Source organism: Heteronotia binoei, chromosome 5 (genome assembly GCF_032191835.1).
Source record: "Heteronotia binoei isolate CCM8104 ecotype False Entrance Well chromosome 5, APGP_CSIRO_Hbin_v1, whole genome shotgun sequence".
Taxonomy (NCBI): Eukaryota; Metazoa; Chordata; class Lepidosauria; order Squamata; family Gekkonidae; genus Heteronotia; species Heteronotia binoei.
The window spans coordinates 1113828-1129800 of record NC_083227.1 but is presented as its reverse complement, the minus strand read 5'-3'; the positions used below and the strand labels follow the sequence as shown (position 1 = coordinate 1129800).

The window sequence follows — 15973 nt, the reverse complement described above, 5'->3', positions numbered from 1 at the left end:
CGGTAAGCAGTGGGGTGCCGCAGGGCTCGGTACTGGGTCCCATCCTCTTTAACTTGTTCATAAATGATTTAGAGTTGGGAGTGAGCAGTGAAGTGGCCAAGTTTGCGGATGACACTAAATTGTTCAGGGTGGTGAGAACCAGAGAGGATTGTGAGGAACTCCAAAGGGATCTGTTGAGGCTGGGTGAGTGGGCGTCAACGTGGCAGATGCGGTTCAATGTGGCCAAGTGCAAAGTGATGCACATTGGGGCCAAGAATCCCAGCTACAAATACAAGTTGATGGGGTGTGAACTGGCAGAGACTGACCAAGAGAGAGATCTTGGGGTCGTGGTAGATAACTCACTGAAAATGTCAAGACAGTGTGCGTCTGCAATAAAAAAGGCCAACGCCATGCTGGGAATTATTAGGAAGAGAATTGAAAACAAATCAGCCAGTATCATAGTGCCCCTGTATAAATCGATGGTGCGGTCTCATTTGGAGTACTGTGTGCAGTTCTGGTCGCCGCACCTCAAAAAAGATATTATAGCATTGGAGAAAGTCCAGAGAAGGGCAACTAGAATGATTAAAGGGCTGGAGCACTTTTCCTATGAAGAAAGGTTGAAACGCTTGGGGCTCTTTAGCCTGGAGAAACGTCGACTGCGGGAAGACATGATAGAGGTTTACAAGATAATGCATGGGATGGAGAAAGTAGAGAAAGAGGTACTTTTCTCCCTTTCTCACAATACAAGAACCCATGGGCACTCAATAAAAGCTAAGTGTGAACAAAGGACATTATGAGCCACTCAGAGACACTGAGATTCAGAGTGGAAGCCAGAAATTAATTCCATATCATCATCATCAAATTGCTGAGTTGTAGGGTTAGGATGGATAAAAGGAAGTACTTCTTCACCCAAAGAGTGATTCATATCTCAAGTTTACTGCCAGAGGAGGTGGTGGCAGCTACAAACATGGACATCTTCAAGAGGGGATGGGATAAACATCTGGAGTAGAGGTCCATCAGTAACTATTAGCCACAAGATACTGATGGAACTCTATGTCTGGGGCAAATGATGCTCTATATTCTTGGGAGAGGGGCACAGTGGGAGGGCTTCTAGTATCCTGGCCCCACTGGTGGACCTTCTGATGGTACCTGGTTCCTTTGGCCGCTGTGTGACATGGAGTGTTGGACTGGATGGGCCATTGGCCTGATCCAACATGGCTTCTCTTACGTTCTTATGTCTGGGGCAGTGATGCTCTGTATTCTTGGTGCTGGGGGGGGGGGGCACAGTGGGAGGGCTTCTAGTGTCCTGGCCCCACTGATGGACCGCCTGATGGCACCTGGGTTTTTTGGCCACTGTGTGACACAGAGTGTTGAACTGGATGGGCCACTGGCCTGATCCAACATGGCTTCTCTTATGTTCTTATGTGACACAGAGTGTTGGACTGGATGGGCCACTGGCCTGATCCAACATGGCTTCTCTTATGTTCTTATGTGACACAGAGTGTTGGACTGGATGGGCCGCTGGCCTGATCCAACATGGCTTCTCTTATGTTCTTATGTGACACAGAGTGTTGGACTGGATGGGCCGCTGGCCTGATCCAACATGGCTTCTCTTATGTTCTTATGTGACACAGAGTGTTGGACTGGATGGGCCGCTGGCCTGATCCAACATGGCTTCTCTTATGTTCTTATGTGACACAGAGTGTTGGACTGGATGGGCCGCTGGCCTGATCCAACATGGCTTCTCTTATGTTCTTATGTGACACAGAGTGTTGGACTGGATGGGCCGCTTGCCTGATCCAACATGGCTTCTCTTATGTTCTTATGTGACACAGAGTGTTGGGCTGGATGGGCCGCTGGCCTGATCCAACATGGCTTCTCTTATGTTCTTATGTGACACAGAGTGTTGGGCTGGATGGGCCGCTGGCCTGATCCAACATGGCTTCTCTTATGTGACACAGAGTGTTGGACTGGATGAGCCTTTGGCCTGATCCAACAGGGCTTCTCTTATGTTCTTATGTGACACAGAGTGTTGGACTGGATGGGCCACTGGCCTGATCCAACATGGCTTCTCATATTCTTATGTGACACAGAGTGTTGGACTGGATGGGCCGCTGGCCTGATCCAACATGGCTTCTCTTATGTTCTTATATCTGGGGCAGGGATGCTCTGTATTCTTGGTGCTTTGGGGGGGCAGAGTGGGAGGGCTTCTAGTGTCCTGGCCCCATTGATGGACCTCCTGATGGTACCTGGTTCCTTTGGCCACTGTGTGACACGGACTGGATGGGCCATTGGATACCCCCCCCCCCCTTTCCTATACACCATGAGGAGACAAAGCCTGGTAGGTCCTCTGCATCTCTCGAGATAAGGAGATGAGTTAACTGTGAAAAGTTTCTTGAAGAATTATATCTTTGAAGGTCGGGTGGAGGGGGGGGGAGAGTCCGTGCTTTTCTGAATTACTTAATGCTCTTGGTAGGTCTTAATTTCACTTCCGGCAAGACACCTGTGTGGAAAGGTCTTGATGTACAGGACAAAAGAGCCCCTCAGATCCAGTCAAGGGACTCAACAGGCAGAGTGTTAAGAGATAAAATCTGCAGGTCTTTTATTGGTTACATGTCAATACAGGAGGAAAACTATCTGTATCGGCAAACCTTCCCCCAGTTTTCCTCAAAACGATCCTCACAAACCGTAATATTTTTATACCTTTCTGATAACAGTTGGCACGGCTAATCTTAGGGTACAGTGTGATGATTGGCTCCAGAGCCCCCGCTTCTGGCTTTTTGTTACATCTCATTGGTTTCCGAGATCCCCCGTCTCTATTCTTGGGTACAAGAATTCATCCAGAATGAGATAATACCCTTTGATCTGTACCTAAATGTTAGCTCACTGGCATTAGGACGGAACTTTGTGGTTTCCTAAGTCAGGGATGTTCCCTGCTTGGATATTGGGCCTTGTTCCAGAAAATGTGTAGGGTCATTTTGACCTTTAAAGTTAGGGGGTCTCTTCGAGATTTGGAGATTGTTTTCCTTTATAGAGGATGTTTGCAGAGCAGGACGGCCTTCCCTACTCCGTCTAGCTTCAGCCAGTCGGAAAACCCAGTTCTCTTTTTCTAAAAAGGCTTTGTAATATGCTCAATAAGAAATCACATCTTTCTTTGTTCTGGAAGGCTTATGGCTAAGGTCACAGCGGCCTGTGAGCCAATCAAGGAGGACAGAATAATACCGATTAATGTATGTAAAGGCAGGTTCTATGATTAGAGTTAGCGCAATATGTCTGGCACTCTGTGCATGTTTGGTGTAGTGGTTAAGTGTGCGGACTCTTATCTGGGAGAACCGGGTTTGATTCTCCACTCCTCCCCTTGCAGCTGCTGGAATGGCCTTGAGTCAGCCATAGCTCTTTAATCTGGGAGAACCAGGTTGGATTCCCCACTCCTTCACTTGCAGCTGCTGGAGTGGGCTTGGGTCAGCCATAGCTCTCTTATCTGGGAGAAATGGGTTGGATTCCCCACTCCTCCACTTGCAGCTGCTGGAGTGGGCTTGGGTCAGCCATAGCTCTCTTATCTGGGAGAACTGGGTTGGATTCCCCACTCCTCCACTTGCAGTTGCTGGAATGGCCTTGGGTCAGCCATAGCTCTCTTATCTGGGAGAACCGGGTTTGATTCCCCACTCCTCCGCTTGCAGTTGCTGGAATGGCCTTGGGTCAGCCATAGCTCTCTTATCTGGGAGAACCGGGTTTGATTCCCCACTCCTCCACTTGCAGCTGCTGGAATGGCCTTGGGTCAGCCATAGCTCTGGCAGAGGGTGTCTGTTGTGGGGGAGGAAGGGAAAGGAGATTGTAGGCCGCTCTGAGCCTCTGTCCTTGAAAGGGCAGCTGCTGTGAGAGCCATCTCCAGCCCCACCCACCTCACAGGGTGTCTGTTGTGGGGGAGGAAGGTAAAGGAGACTGTGAGCCGCTCTGAGACTCTTCGGAGTGGAGGGCAGGATATAAATCCAATATCTTCTTCTTCATCTTCTTCTAGTGCAATCTGAATCTGCATTCTGCAGTCTGAACTAGTAGCATATCAATAAAGCTCCACCAATGCTTTCATAAGTAGAAATCTGAGTGCTGCTGGAGAAAACCTCACATTACAAAGATCAGGGGGTGGCAGTGGTTACCCGAGAAGGAAAGAACAACCTCTCCAGGTGTTGGGAAAACCTTGGGGGGCACGGTGGACAGGGCCTGCGAGTCTGAGCAGCCTCCTTCCATCACAATGTCCATGGGGGGTGCAAGTGGCAGACACCTGCACTCCCCCAAAGATCAGCCTCAGGAAGTTTTCCACACAGGCTGAAACAGGCCTGGGATGACCACGTGCAAGGGCTGAGGGGAGTAAGATCCTGGCTCCTCAGAGAAGGGTGTGAGCGTCTGACCTTGAAGAACTGGAAGCTGGAATGTGGCACTGAGAAGGAAGTCTCCTTTGAGGGCTCTTTTCCTCTCGGTGCTCCCCAAATATGCATCACCCATTTGAGCCCAACCTTCAAATGGTCTCCCATGGCCCCTGAGAACAGCTCAGATTCTGACCACGTTCCCAGGTCTAGAGTTTCATTCTCCTCCCCACAAATAATAAACAAGAAACACAGAGCGGACTAGTTTTGGGACACTGGGAGGGGAAAGAACAGTGCCAGGCCAAGAAGCCCACCCACCGTCCACCTTCACCCCCTGCATTTTGCTTCAATTGAAAGGAAAGGGGATTTTGCTACAGGAGAAGTTTTTCACGCTTCCACGCAGGATTCTGGGGCGGGTAGAATTACCTGATGAGCACTGCCAGGAAAGAGGGAGGAGGAAGCAGAATTAATCCAAATGCAAGGGTAAATTCCAACAGAGGGGCCAGAATCCTCTGACCTCACCTGAGCTTCACAACCCCCTCCCACAATACAGAGATCTCAGCATTAGATTCTCCTAAGACCCCTTCAGTCACAGACCACGTAAACCAACCAGAATTATGCCCCGAGAAATCTTGCTTCTCTCAGAAATGGTTCCCGTTTTTTCAATTTGTATCTTCTAATGCTATTCAGCCTCACTAGGCCAGCAGACACCTGCCACAGATTTGGACTGGAACAAAAGACGGCGTGTAGACATGCTCACAGACGTCACACAGCCGATGCTTTCGAGAGTGCGTGTGAAGAGCAGAGTTCCACACTGCGCCATCAGGAATTGATCCTGGCGGCTGAGGAGAGGCAATAGGAGTGCAGGGTGCAAGAAGAAGATATTGGATTTATATCCCGCCCTCCACTCTGAAGAGTCTGAGCGGCTCACAATCTCCTTTATCTTCCTCCCCCAAAACAGGCACCCTGTGAGGTGGGTGGGGCTGAGAGGGCTCTCACAGTGGCTGCCCTTTCAAGGACAACCTCTGCCAGAGCTATGGCTGACCCAAGGCCATGCCAGCAGGTGCAAGAGGAGGAGTGGGGAATCAAACCCGGTTCTCCCAGATAAGAGAGCTCTGGCTGACCCAAGGCCATTCCAGCAGCTGCATGTGAAGGAGTGGGGAATCCAATCCAGTTCTCCCAGATAAGAGAGCTCTGGCTGACCCAAGGCCATTCCAGCAGCTGCAAGTGGAGGAGTGGGGAATCAAACCCTGTTCTCCCAGATAAGAGAGCTCTGGCTGACCGAAGGCCATTCCAGCAGCTGCAAGTGCAGCAGTGGGGAATCAAACCCGGTTCTCCCAGATAAGAGAGCTGTGGCTGACCCAAGGCCATTCCAGCAGCTGCAAGTGGAGGAGTGGGGAATCAAACCCAGTTCTCCCAGATAAGAGAGCTCTGGCTGACCCAAGGCCATTCCAGCTGGTGCAAGTGGAGGAGTGGGGAATCAAAACCGGTTCTCCCAGATAAGAGAGCTCTGGCTGACCCAAGGCCATTCCAGCAGGTGCAAGTGGAGGAGTGGGGAATCCAATCCAGTTCTCCCAGATAAGAGAGCTCTGGCTGACCCAAGGCCATCCCAGCAGGTGCAAGTAGAGGAGTGGGGAATCAAACCCGGTTCTCCCAGATAAGAGAGCTGTGGCTGGCTCAAGGCCATTCCAGCAGGGGCAAGTGGAGGAGTGGGGAATCAAACCCAGTTCTCTGAGACAAGAGAGCTCTGGCTGACCCAAGGCCATTCCAGCAGGTGCAAGTGGAGGAGTGGGGAATCAAACCCGGTTCTCCCAGATAAGAGAGCTATGGCTAACCCAAGGCCATTCCAGCAGGTGCAAGTGGGGGAGTGGGGAATCAAACCCGGTTCTCCCAGATAAGAGAGCTGTGGCTGACTCAAGGCCATTCCAGCACGGGCAAGTGGAGGAGTGGGGAATCAAACCCAGTTCTCTGAGACAAGAGAGCTCTAGCTGACCCAAGGCCATTCCAGCAGGTGCAAGTGGAGGAGTGGGGAATCAAACCCGGTTCTCCCTGGTAAGAGACTATGGCTGACCCAAGGCCATTCCAGCAGCTGCAAGTGGAGGACGGGGGAATCAAACCCGGTTCTCCCAGATAAGAGAGCTCTGGCTGACCCAAGGCCATTCCAGCAGCTGCAAGTGGAGGACGGGGGAATCAAACCCGGTTCTCCCAGATAAGAGAGCTCTGGCTGACCCAAGGCCATTCCAGCAGCTACAAGTGGAGGAGTGGGGAATCAAACCCGGTTCTCCCAGATAAGAGAGGTCTGGCTGACCCAAGGCCATTCCAGCAGGTGCAAGTGGAGGAGGGGGGAATCAAACCCGGTTCTCCCAGATAAGAGAGCTCTGGCTGACCCAAGGCCATTCCAGCAGGTGCAAGTGGAGGAGTGGGGAATCAAACCCGGTTCTCCCAGATAAGAGAGCTGTGGCTGACCCAAGGCCATTCCAGCAGGTGCAAGTGGAGGAGTGGGGAATCAAACCCGGTTCTCCCAGATAAGAGAGCTCTGGCTGACCCAAGGCCATTCCAGCAGGTGCAAGTGGAGGAGTGGGGAATCAAACCCAGTTCTCCCAGATAAGAGAGCTCTGGCTGACCCAAGGCCATTCCAGCTGGTGCAAGTGGAGGAGTGGGGAATCAAAACCGGTTCTCCCAGATAAGAGAGCTCTGGCTGACCCAAGGCCATTCCAGCAGGTGCAAGTGGAGGAGTGGGGAATCCAATCCAGTTCTCCCAGATAAGAGAGCTGTGGCTGGCTCAAGGCCATTCCAGCAGGGGCAAGTGGAGGAGTGGGGAATCAAACCCAGTTCTCTGAGACAAGAGAGCTCTGGCTGACCCAAGGCCATTCCAGCAGGTGCAAGTGGAGGAGTGGGGAATCAAACCCGGTTCTCCCAGATAAGAGAGCTATGGCTAACCCAAGGCCATTCCAGCAGGTGCAAGTGGGGGAGTGGGGAATCAAACCCGGTTCTCCCAGATAAGAGAGCTGTGGCTGACTCAAGGCCATTCCAGCAGGGGCAAGTGGAGGAGTGGGGAATCAAACCCAGTTCTCTGAGACAAGAGAGCTCTGGCTGACCCAAGGCCATTCCAGCAGGTGCAAGTGGAGGAGTGGGGAATCAAACCCGGTTCTCCCTGGTAAGAGACTATGGCTGACCCAAGGCCATTCCAGCAGCTGCAAGTGGAGGAGTGGGGAATCAAACCCGGTTCTCCCAGATAAGAGAGCTCTGGCTGACCCAAGGCCATTCCAGCAGCTGCAAGTGGAGGACGGGGGAATCAAACCCGGTTCTCCCAGATAAGAGAGCTCTGGCTGACCCAAGGCCATTCCAGCAGGTGCAAGTGGAGGAGGGGGGAATCAAACCCGGTTCTCCCAGATAAGAGAGCTCTGGCTGACCCAAGGCCATTCCAGCAGGTGCAAGTGGAGGAGTGGGGAATCAAACCCGGTTCTCCCAGATAAGAGAGCTATGGCTGACCCAAGGCCATGCTAGCAGCTGCAAGTGGGGGAGTGGGGAATCAAACCCGGTTCTCCCAGATAAGAGTCTGCACACTTCACCACTACACCAGACTGGCTCTCCGAGACAAGAATGGACAGGCAGACTTTCAAAGATGCCACGGACAGGAACACACAAGTCAGGCTCAGAGCTTCCAAGTCTGAGGTTTTGCCCAAGTTCAATCACGAGGCTCCTTCGGCTGGTTCAAGAGAAGCTTTTAATGCTGATGCTGAAAGGAAACATGATCGTCCTGCATTCCCAAGACCAGGTCTTGCCAGACTGAAGTGAATTGGCAGTCCGCTAGCAATTGTAGGCTACAAAATAACAGCTCCCCTTTCCCCCATGCCCACCAAAGGTCCTTTGAAATAATATAAAGTCTTTCTTCAGGTCTCAGGGTTACCTCCCGTCAAGGTCACATTCCACCTTCTCTTCCCTTTTCAGTTGGTCCATATCTGCGTGACCCAGGGAGACCAGATTAGAGCTCTCTCTGTGCGCTCTTCTTCCACCCTCAAGCCTGGAACATCCCACTATGCACAAAACACTAAACATCTAAAGAAATCAGTGGGTGTTAGTATTTGTAAGTAAACTCATAGGAGGGGGTTAGTACATCATATACATGTATATACAACAGCCTGATAATAGAAGAAGAAGGCGGCATTGGATTTATATTCCGCCCTCCACTCAAGAGTCTCAGAGCGGCTCACAATCTCCTTTATCTCCCTCCCCCACAACAGACACCCTGTGAGGTGGGTGGGGCTGAGAGGACTCTCACAGCAGCTGCCCTTTCAAGGACAACCTCTGCCAGAGCTCTGGCTGACCCAAGGCCATGCTAGCAGGTGCAAATGGAGGAGTGGGGAAACAAACCCGGTTCTCCCAGATAAGAGAGCTCTGGCTGACCCAAGGCCATTCCAGCAGCTGCAAGTGGAGGAGTGGGGAATCCAATCCAGTTCTCCCAGATAAGAGAGCTCTGGCTGACCCAAGGCCATTCCAGCAGCTGCAAGTGGAGGAGTGGGGAATCCAACCTCTTTCTCCCAGATAAGAGAGCTCTGACTGACCCAGGGCCATTCTTGCAGTTGCAAGGGGAGGAGTGGGGAATCAAACCCGGTTCTCCCAGATAAGAGTCCGCACACTTCACCAAACTGGCTCTCTTTAATAGACCGCTAAAGAGCTAGGATAATAATACTAGCAATACAAACTAGCAATACTGGAGAGCCAGTTTGGTGTAGTGGTTAAGTGTGCGGACTCTTATCTGGGAGAACCGGGTTTGATTCCCCACTCCTCCACTTGCACCTGCTGGAATAGCCTTGGGTCAGCCATAGCTCTGGCAGAGGTTGTCCTTGAAAGGGCAGCTGCTGTGAGAGCCCTCTCCAGCCCCACCCACCTCACAGGGTGTCTGTTGTGGGGGAGGAAGGGAAAGGAGATGGTGAGCCAGTTTGGTGTAGTGGTTAAGTGTGCGGACTCTTATCTGGGAGAACCGGGTTTGATTCCCCACTCCTCCACTTGCACCTGCTAGCATGGCCTTGGGTCAGCCAGAGTTCTGGCAGAGGTTGTCCTTGAAAGGGCAGCTGCTGTGAGAGCCCTCTCAGCCCCACCCACCTCACAGGGTGTCTGTTGTGGGGGAGGAAGGGAAAGGAGATTGTGAGCCGCTCTGAGACTCTTCGGAGTGGAGGGCGGGATATAAATCCAATATCTTCATCTACCTCACAGGGTGTCTGTTGTGGGGGAGGAAGGGAAAGGAGATTGTGAGCCGCTGAGACTCTTCGGAGTGGAGGGCGGGATATAAATCTAATATCTTCATCTACCTCACAGGGTGTCTGTTGTGGGGGAGGAAGGGAAAGGAGATTGTGGGCCACTCTGAGACTCTTCGGAGTGGAGGGCGGGATATAAATCCAATATCTTCATCTACCTCACAGGGTGTCTGTTGTGGGGGAGGAAGGGAAAGGAGATTGTGAGCCGCTCTGAGACTCTTCGGAGTGGAGGGCGGGATATAAATCTAATATCTTCATCTACCTCACAGGGTGTCTGTTGTGGGGGAGGAAGGGAAAGGAGATTGTGGGCCACTCTGAGACTCTTCGGAGTGGAGGGCGGGATATAAATCCAATATCTTCATCTACCTCACAGGGTGTCTGTTGTGGGGGAGGAAGGGAAAGGAGATTGTGAGCCGCTCTGAGACTCTTCGGAGTGGAGGGCGGGATATAAATCCAATATCTTCTTCTTCTTCTTCTGTGACACCCCAGCCAGGGACCAGATCCTGACACCACGGCCCTAAAATCCCGCAGCAACCCTCAAAACACGGTGCAGCAGGTTGGCCAAACACCAATCCCAGAAGATGTTCTTGCAGAGGGGAGGGGCAACAGAAATGACTTGAAGAAGCCTCCCTGAATTGGACAAAAGGGGACTTCTGAGATTAAGGGACAAGCTCCATATGTTGCCGCTGACAGTGCATATTTTTGTGCCACTGCCTAACCAGGAAGGAAGTGCTGGGTTTGTTTTTTTTTGGGGGGGGGGTGCCATGTCTGAGCCTTGGGATCAAAGCTAGGCTGGCAACATCACCCCTGTACACCAGCATATGATGTGGGTGAGGCCACCATACATACCCACCCAGAAGAATCCTAGAGCTGGAAGGGACCTCCAGGGTCATCTAGTCCAACCCCCTGCACAATGCAGGAAACTCACAAACGCCTCCCCCTAAATTCACAGGATCCTCATTGCTGTCAGATGGCCATCTAGCCTCTGCTGAAAAACCTCCCAGGAAGGAGAGCCCACCACCTCCCAAGGAGGAAGGCTGTTCCACTGAGGAACCGCTCTAACATTAGGAAGAACTTCCTGACCATTAGAGCGGTTCCTCAGTGGAACAGGCTTCCTCGAGAGGTGGTGGGCTCTCCTTCCTTGGAGGTTTTTCAACAGAGGCTAGATGGCCATCTGACAGCGATGAAGATCCTATGGATTTTTTGTTGTTGTTCAGTCACACAGTCGAGTCCAACTCTTTGCACCCATTCTCGTCCGTTTTAGTTCACTGATTCCCAGGATGTCGATGTTCATTCTTGCCATCTCTTGTTTGACCACATCCAGCTTACCTTGATTCATAGATCTTACATTCCACGTTCCGATGCAGTATTGTTCTTTGCAGCATCGGACTGTTCTTTCACCATCAGACACATCCACAGCTGAGCGTCCTTTTGGCTTTGGCCCAGCCACTTCACTCTTTCTATGGTTACTTGAACGCTCTTCCCCAGTAGCATATTGGGCACCTTCTGACCTGAGGGTCTCATCCTCCAGCGCCATACATTTTGTTACTCTCCATGGGCTTTTCTTGGCAAGGATACTGGAGTGGGTTGCCATTTCCTTCTCCGGTGGATCACATTTAGTCTGGGTTCTCAGCTGTGGCCTGTCCATCTTGGGTGGCCCTGCATGGCATAGCCCAAAGCCTCATTGAACCATGCAGCCCTCTCGCCAGCAGGCAGCAATCCATGAGTGAATTTAGGGGGAGGTATTTGTGTGTTTCCTGCATTGTGCAGGGGAACACCCTGATCTTTGGGGGAGGATCCACTGCAGGGCACAGACCTCACTGGTGGACACAGCACCAGTATTCTGAGGGTGAACTTGTCACTGGTGTCTGTGTACAACCACAAAGAAGAAAAGAAGATATTGGATTCATATCCCGCCCTCCACTCCAAATCTCAGAGCGGCTCACAATCTCCTTTACCTTCCTCCCCCACAACAGACAGGTGGGAGGGGCTGAGAGGGCTCTCACAGCAGCTGCCCTTTCAAGGACAACTCCTGCCAAAGCTATGGCTGACCCAAGGCAATTCCAGCAGCTGCAAGTAGAGGAGTGGAGAATCACACCCGGTTCTCCCAGATAACAGAGCTCTGGCTGACCCAAGGCCATTCCAGCAGCTGCAAGTGGAGGAGTGGGGAATCAAACTCTGTTCTCCCAGATAAGAGAGCTATAGCTGACACAAAGCCATTCCAGCAGCTGCAAGTGGAGGAGTGGGGAATCAAACCCTGTTCTCCCAGATAAGAGAGCTCTGGCTGACCCAAGGCCATTCCAGCAGCTGCAAGTGGAGGAGTGGGGAATCCAACCCGGTTCTCCCAGATAAGAGAGCTATAGCTGACCCAAGGTCATTCCAGCAGCTGCAAGTGGAGGAGTGGGGAATCCAACCCAGTTCTCCCAGGTAAGAGAGCTCTGGCTGACCCAAAGCCATTCTAGCAGCTGCAAGAGGAGGAGTGGGGAATCAAACACGGTTCTCCCAGATAAGAGAGCTCTGGCTGACCCAAGGCCATTCCAGCAGGTGCAAGAATTAGAGTGGGGAATCAAACCCGGTTATCCCAGATAAGAGAGCTATGGCTGACCCAAAGCCATCCCAGCAGGTGCAAGTGGAGGAGTGGGGAATCAAACCCAGTTCTCCCAGATAAGAGAGCTCCGGCTGACCCAAGGTCATTCCAGCAGGGGCAAGTGCAGGAGTGGGGAATCAAACCCGGTTCTCTCAGATAAGAGAGCTATGGCTGACCCAAGGCCATTCCAGCAGCTGCAAGTGGAGGAATGGAGAATCACACCCGGTTCTCCCAGATAAGAGAGATATGGCTGACCCAAGGCCATTCCAGCAGGTGCAAGAATTAGAGTGGGGAATCAAACCCGGTTATCCCAGATAAGAGAGCTATGGCTGACCCAAAGCCATCCCAGCAAGTGCAAGTGGAGGAGTGGGGAATCCAACCTGGTTCTCCCAGATAAGAGAGCTCTGGCTGACCCAAGGCCATTCCAGCAGGGGCAACTGGAGGAGTGGGGAATCAAACCCGGTTCTCCCAGATAAGAGAGCTATGGCTGACCCAAAGCCATCCCAGCAAGTGCAAGTGGAGGAGTGGGGAATCCAACCTGGTTCTCCCAGATAAGAGAGCTCTGGCTGACCCAAGACCATTCCAGCAGGGGCAAGTGGAGGACTGGGGAATCAAACCTGGTTCTCCCAGATAAGAGAGCTCTGGCTGACCCAAGGCCATTCCAGCAGCTGCAAGTGAAGGAGTGGGGAATCGAACCCGGTTCTCCCAGATAAGAGAGCTCTGGCTGACCCAAGACCATCCCAGAGATCTCAGAGAACTGCGTTTGATTCCCCCCTCCTCCACTTGCAGCTGCTGGAATGGCCTTGGGTCAGCCAGAGCTCTCTTATCTGGGAGAACCGGTTTGGATTCTCCACTCCTCCACTTGCAGCTGCTGGAATGGCCTTGGGTTAGCCAGAGCTCTCTTATCTGGGAGAACTGGGTTTGATTCCCCCCTCCTCGACTTGCAGCTGCTGGAATAGCCTTGGGTCAGCCATAGCTCTCTTATCTGGGAGAACCGGGTTTGATTCCCCACTTCTCCACATGCACCTGCTGGAATGGACTTGGGTCAGCCAGAGCTCTCTTATCTGGGAGAACTGGGTTGGATTCCTACTCCTCCACTTGCAGCTTCTGGAATGGCCTTGGGTCAGCCAGTGCTTTAGCAGAGCTGTCCTTGAAAGGGCACTTTCTGACAGAGCTCTCAGCCCCACCTACTTCACAAGGCATCTGCTTGTGCGAATGAAGGTAAAGGAGATCATGAGCCACTCCGAGATTCAAAGTGAAGGGTGTGCTATAAATCCAATATCATCTTCTCCTCCTCTTCCTCCTCCTCCTCTATGCCAATCCATTCAAGGCTGAAATTCACACTGCATCTCTTTCCACATTCTTAGCATTCAAATGGTTTCTCCCCTGTCTGGGTTCTTTAATCCAGTGGAAAAGTCCCCCTCTCACTGAATCTCTTTCCACACTCTAAGCATTGAAAGGTTTCTCTCCTGTGTGGGTTCTTTGATGCCGTCGAAGATTGTAACTCTGACTGAATCTCTTTCCACAACCTGAGCATTCAAAAGGTTTCTCTGCTGTGTGGATTCTTTGATGCCGTCGAAGATGGGAACTCTGACTGAATCTCTTTCCACAACCTGAGCATTCAAAAGGTTTCTCTGCTGTGTGGATTCTTTGATGCTTTTGAATGCTGGAACTCCAACTGAATCTCTTTCCACACTCTGAGCATTCAAAAGGTTTCTCCCCTGTGTGGATTCTCTGATGCTGTAGAAGATCGCTACTCTGACCGAATCTCTTTCCACACTCCCAACACTTAAACGATGTCTCCTCTGTGTGGGCTCTCTGATGCTTTTGAAGACTGCCACTCGCACGGAATCTCTTTCCACATTCTGAGCATTCAAAAGGTTTATCACCTGTGTGGGATCTTTGATGCTGTCGAAGATTGGAACTCTGACTGAATCTCTTTCCACAACTTGAGCATTCAAAAGGTTTTTCTGCTGTGTGGATTCTTTGATGCTTTTGAAGGGTGGAACTCCGATTGAATCTCTTTCTACACTCTGAGCATTCAAAAGGTTTCTCCCCTGTGTGGATTCTCTGATGCTGTTGAAGATTGCTACTCTGACCGAATCTCTTTCCACACTCCCAACACTTAAAAGGTTTCTCCCCTGTGTGGGTTCTCTGATGCTTTTGAAGACTGCCACTGAAACTGAATCTCTTTCCACACTCTGAGCATTCAAAAGGTTTATCACCTGTGTGGGATCTTTGATGCCGTTGAAGATTACCATTTGCACTGAATCTCTTTCCACACTCTGTACATTCAAAACGTTTCTCTCCTGTGTGGGTTCTCTGATGCTCTTGAAGATGGCTACTCCGACTAAATCTCTTTCCACACTCTGAGCATTCAAAAGGTTTATCCCCTGTGTGAGACCTTTGATGATGTTGAAGACTATCATTTGTACTGAATCTCTTTCCACACTCTGAGCATTCAAAAGGGTTGTCACCTGTGTGGGATCTTCGATGCCGTTGAAGACTGCCACTCTGACTGAATCTCTTTCCACACTCTGAGCATTCAAAAGGCTTGTCACCTGTGTGGGATCTTCGATGCTGTTGAAGATGGGAACTCTGGCTGAATCTCTTTCCACACTCTGAGCATTCAAAAGGTTTCTCCCCTGTGTGGGTTCTTTGATGACAATGAAGACTACTATTTGCACTGAATCTCTTTCCACACTCTGAGCATTCAAAACATTTCTTTCCTGTGTGGATGCTCTGATGCTCTTGAGGATTGCCACCCCGACTAAATCTCTTTCCACACTCTGAGCATTCAAAAGGTTTATCCCCTGTGTGGGACCTTTGATGCTGTTGAAGACTATCATTTGTACTGAATCTCTTTCCACACTCTGAGCATTCAAAAGGGTTGTCACCTGTGTGGGATCTTTGATGCCGTTGAAGATTGCCACTCCGATTGAACCTCTTTCCACACTCTGAGCATTCAAAAGGTTTCTCACCTGTGTGGGTTCTCTGATGCTTTTGAAGATCACCTCTCTGACTGAATCTCTTTCCACACTCTGAGCATTCAAAAGGTTTCTCTCCTGTGTGAATTCTTTGGTGCTGTTGAAGAGTGCTACTCCAATTGAATCTCTTTCCACACCCTGAGCATTCAAAAGGTTTCTCCCCTGTATGAGTTCTGTGATGCTGTTGAAGATTGTCATCGCTACTGAATTTCTTTCCACACTCCGAGCATTCAAAATGCTTATCATCTTTGCATACTCTTTGCTGTTGGAGATTTCTTCTCTGATTGAATTTCCTTCCACATTCTGAAGGTTTCTTGCCTCTCTGTATTCTTTGCTTCATAGAAAACTGTGATCTATACTTCAAGTACTTTCCACACTGAAAGGGTTTACTTGTCTTCATTATATTGTGCTTTGGAAAATGTATGTTATGCTTCCTTCCACTTCTCTTCTCAACCAAGCAGCTGTCTTTCTTTCTCTTAGGGATGCTTTTATTCCTGATGTTTCCTTTCACACCTTTATTATTAACTCTGTCTGGCAATTGTGGATGCAGTCCCTCCTCATTCCTCTGACCATCCTCTGCTGGAATAATTAGAGAAAGAGATTTATTATCACCTGGGGGGGGCAGGTAAGGTCCAAAGGCATCTATATTACTGCCGTAGGAAAGGACTAACAGCCCGCTGACCTCGTCCAGCTTGGCTGACCTTAAATAACCCCCCCACCTCTCCTCAGAATGTCCAGGATTTAAGGACACCAAGGCCTTTCAAGAGCCACACCTGAGGTCTTGCCCAGAAGGAGCTTCTG

The 15973-nt window shown here is 50.8% G+C and overlaps 1 protein-coding gene across 1 annotated transcript in view; it reads right to left on the bottom strand.

Moving 5' to 3' along the window:
• LOC132571146 (zinc finger protein 91-like) overlaps positions 1 to 15973 on the bottom strand; it is a gene marked incomplete at its 3' end in the record, with an annotated part of 91569 nt that overhangs the window by 54027 nt on the left and 21569 nt on the right. The window contains exons 4-5 of the mRNA XM_060237822.1: positions 14075 to 15548; positions 13715 to 13906 (exon numbers count right to left, since the gene is read on the bottom strand). Coding sequence (XP_060093805.1) covers positions 13715 to 13906; positions 14075 to 15548 — 1666 coding nt within the window. The remainder of the gene's footprint in view (positions 1 to 13714; positions 13907 to 14074; positions 15549 to 15973) is intronic.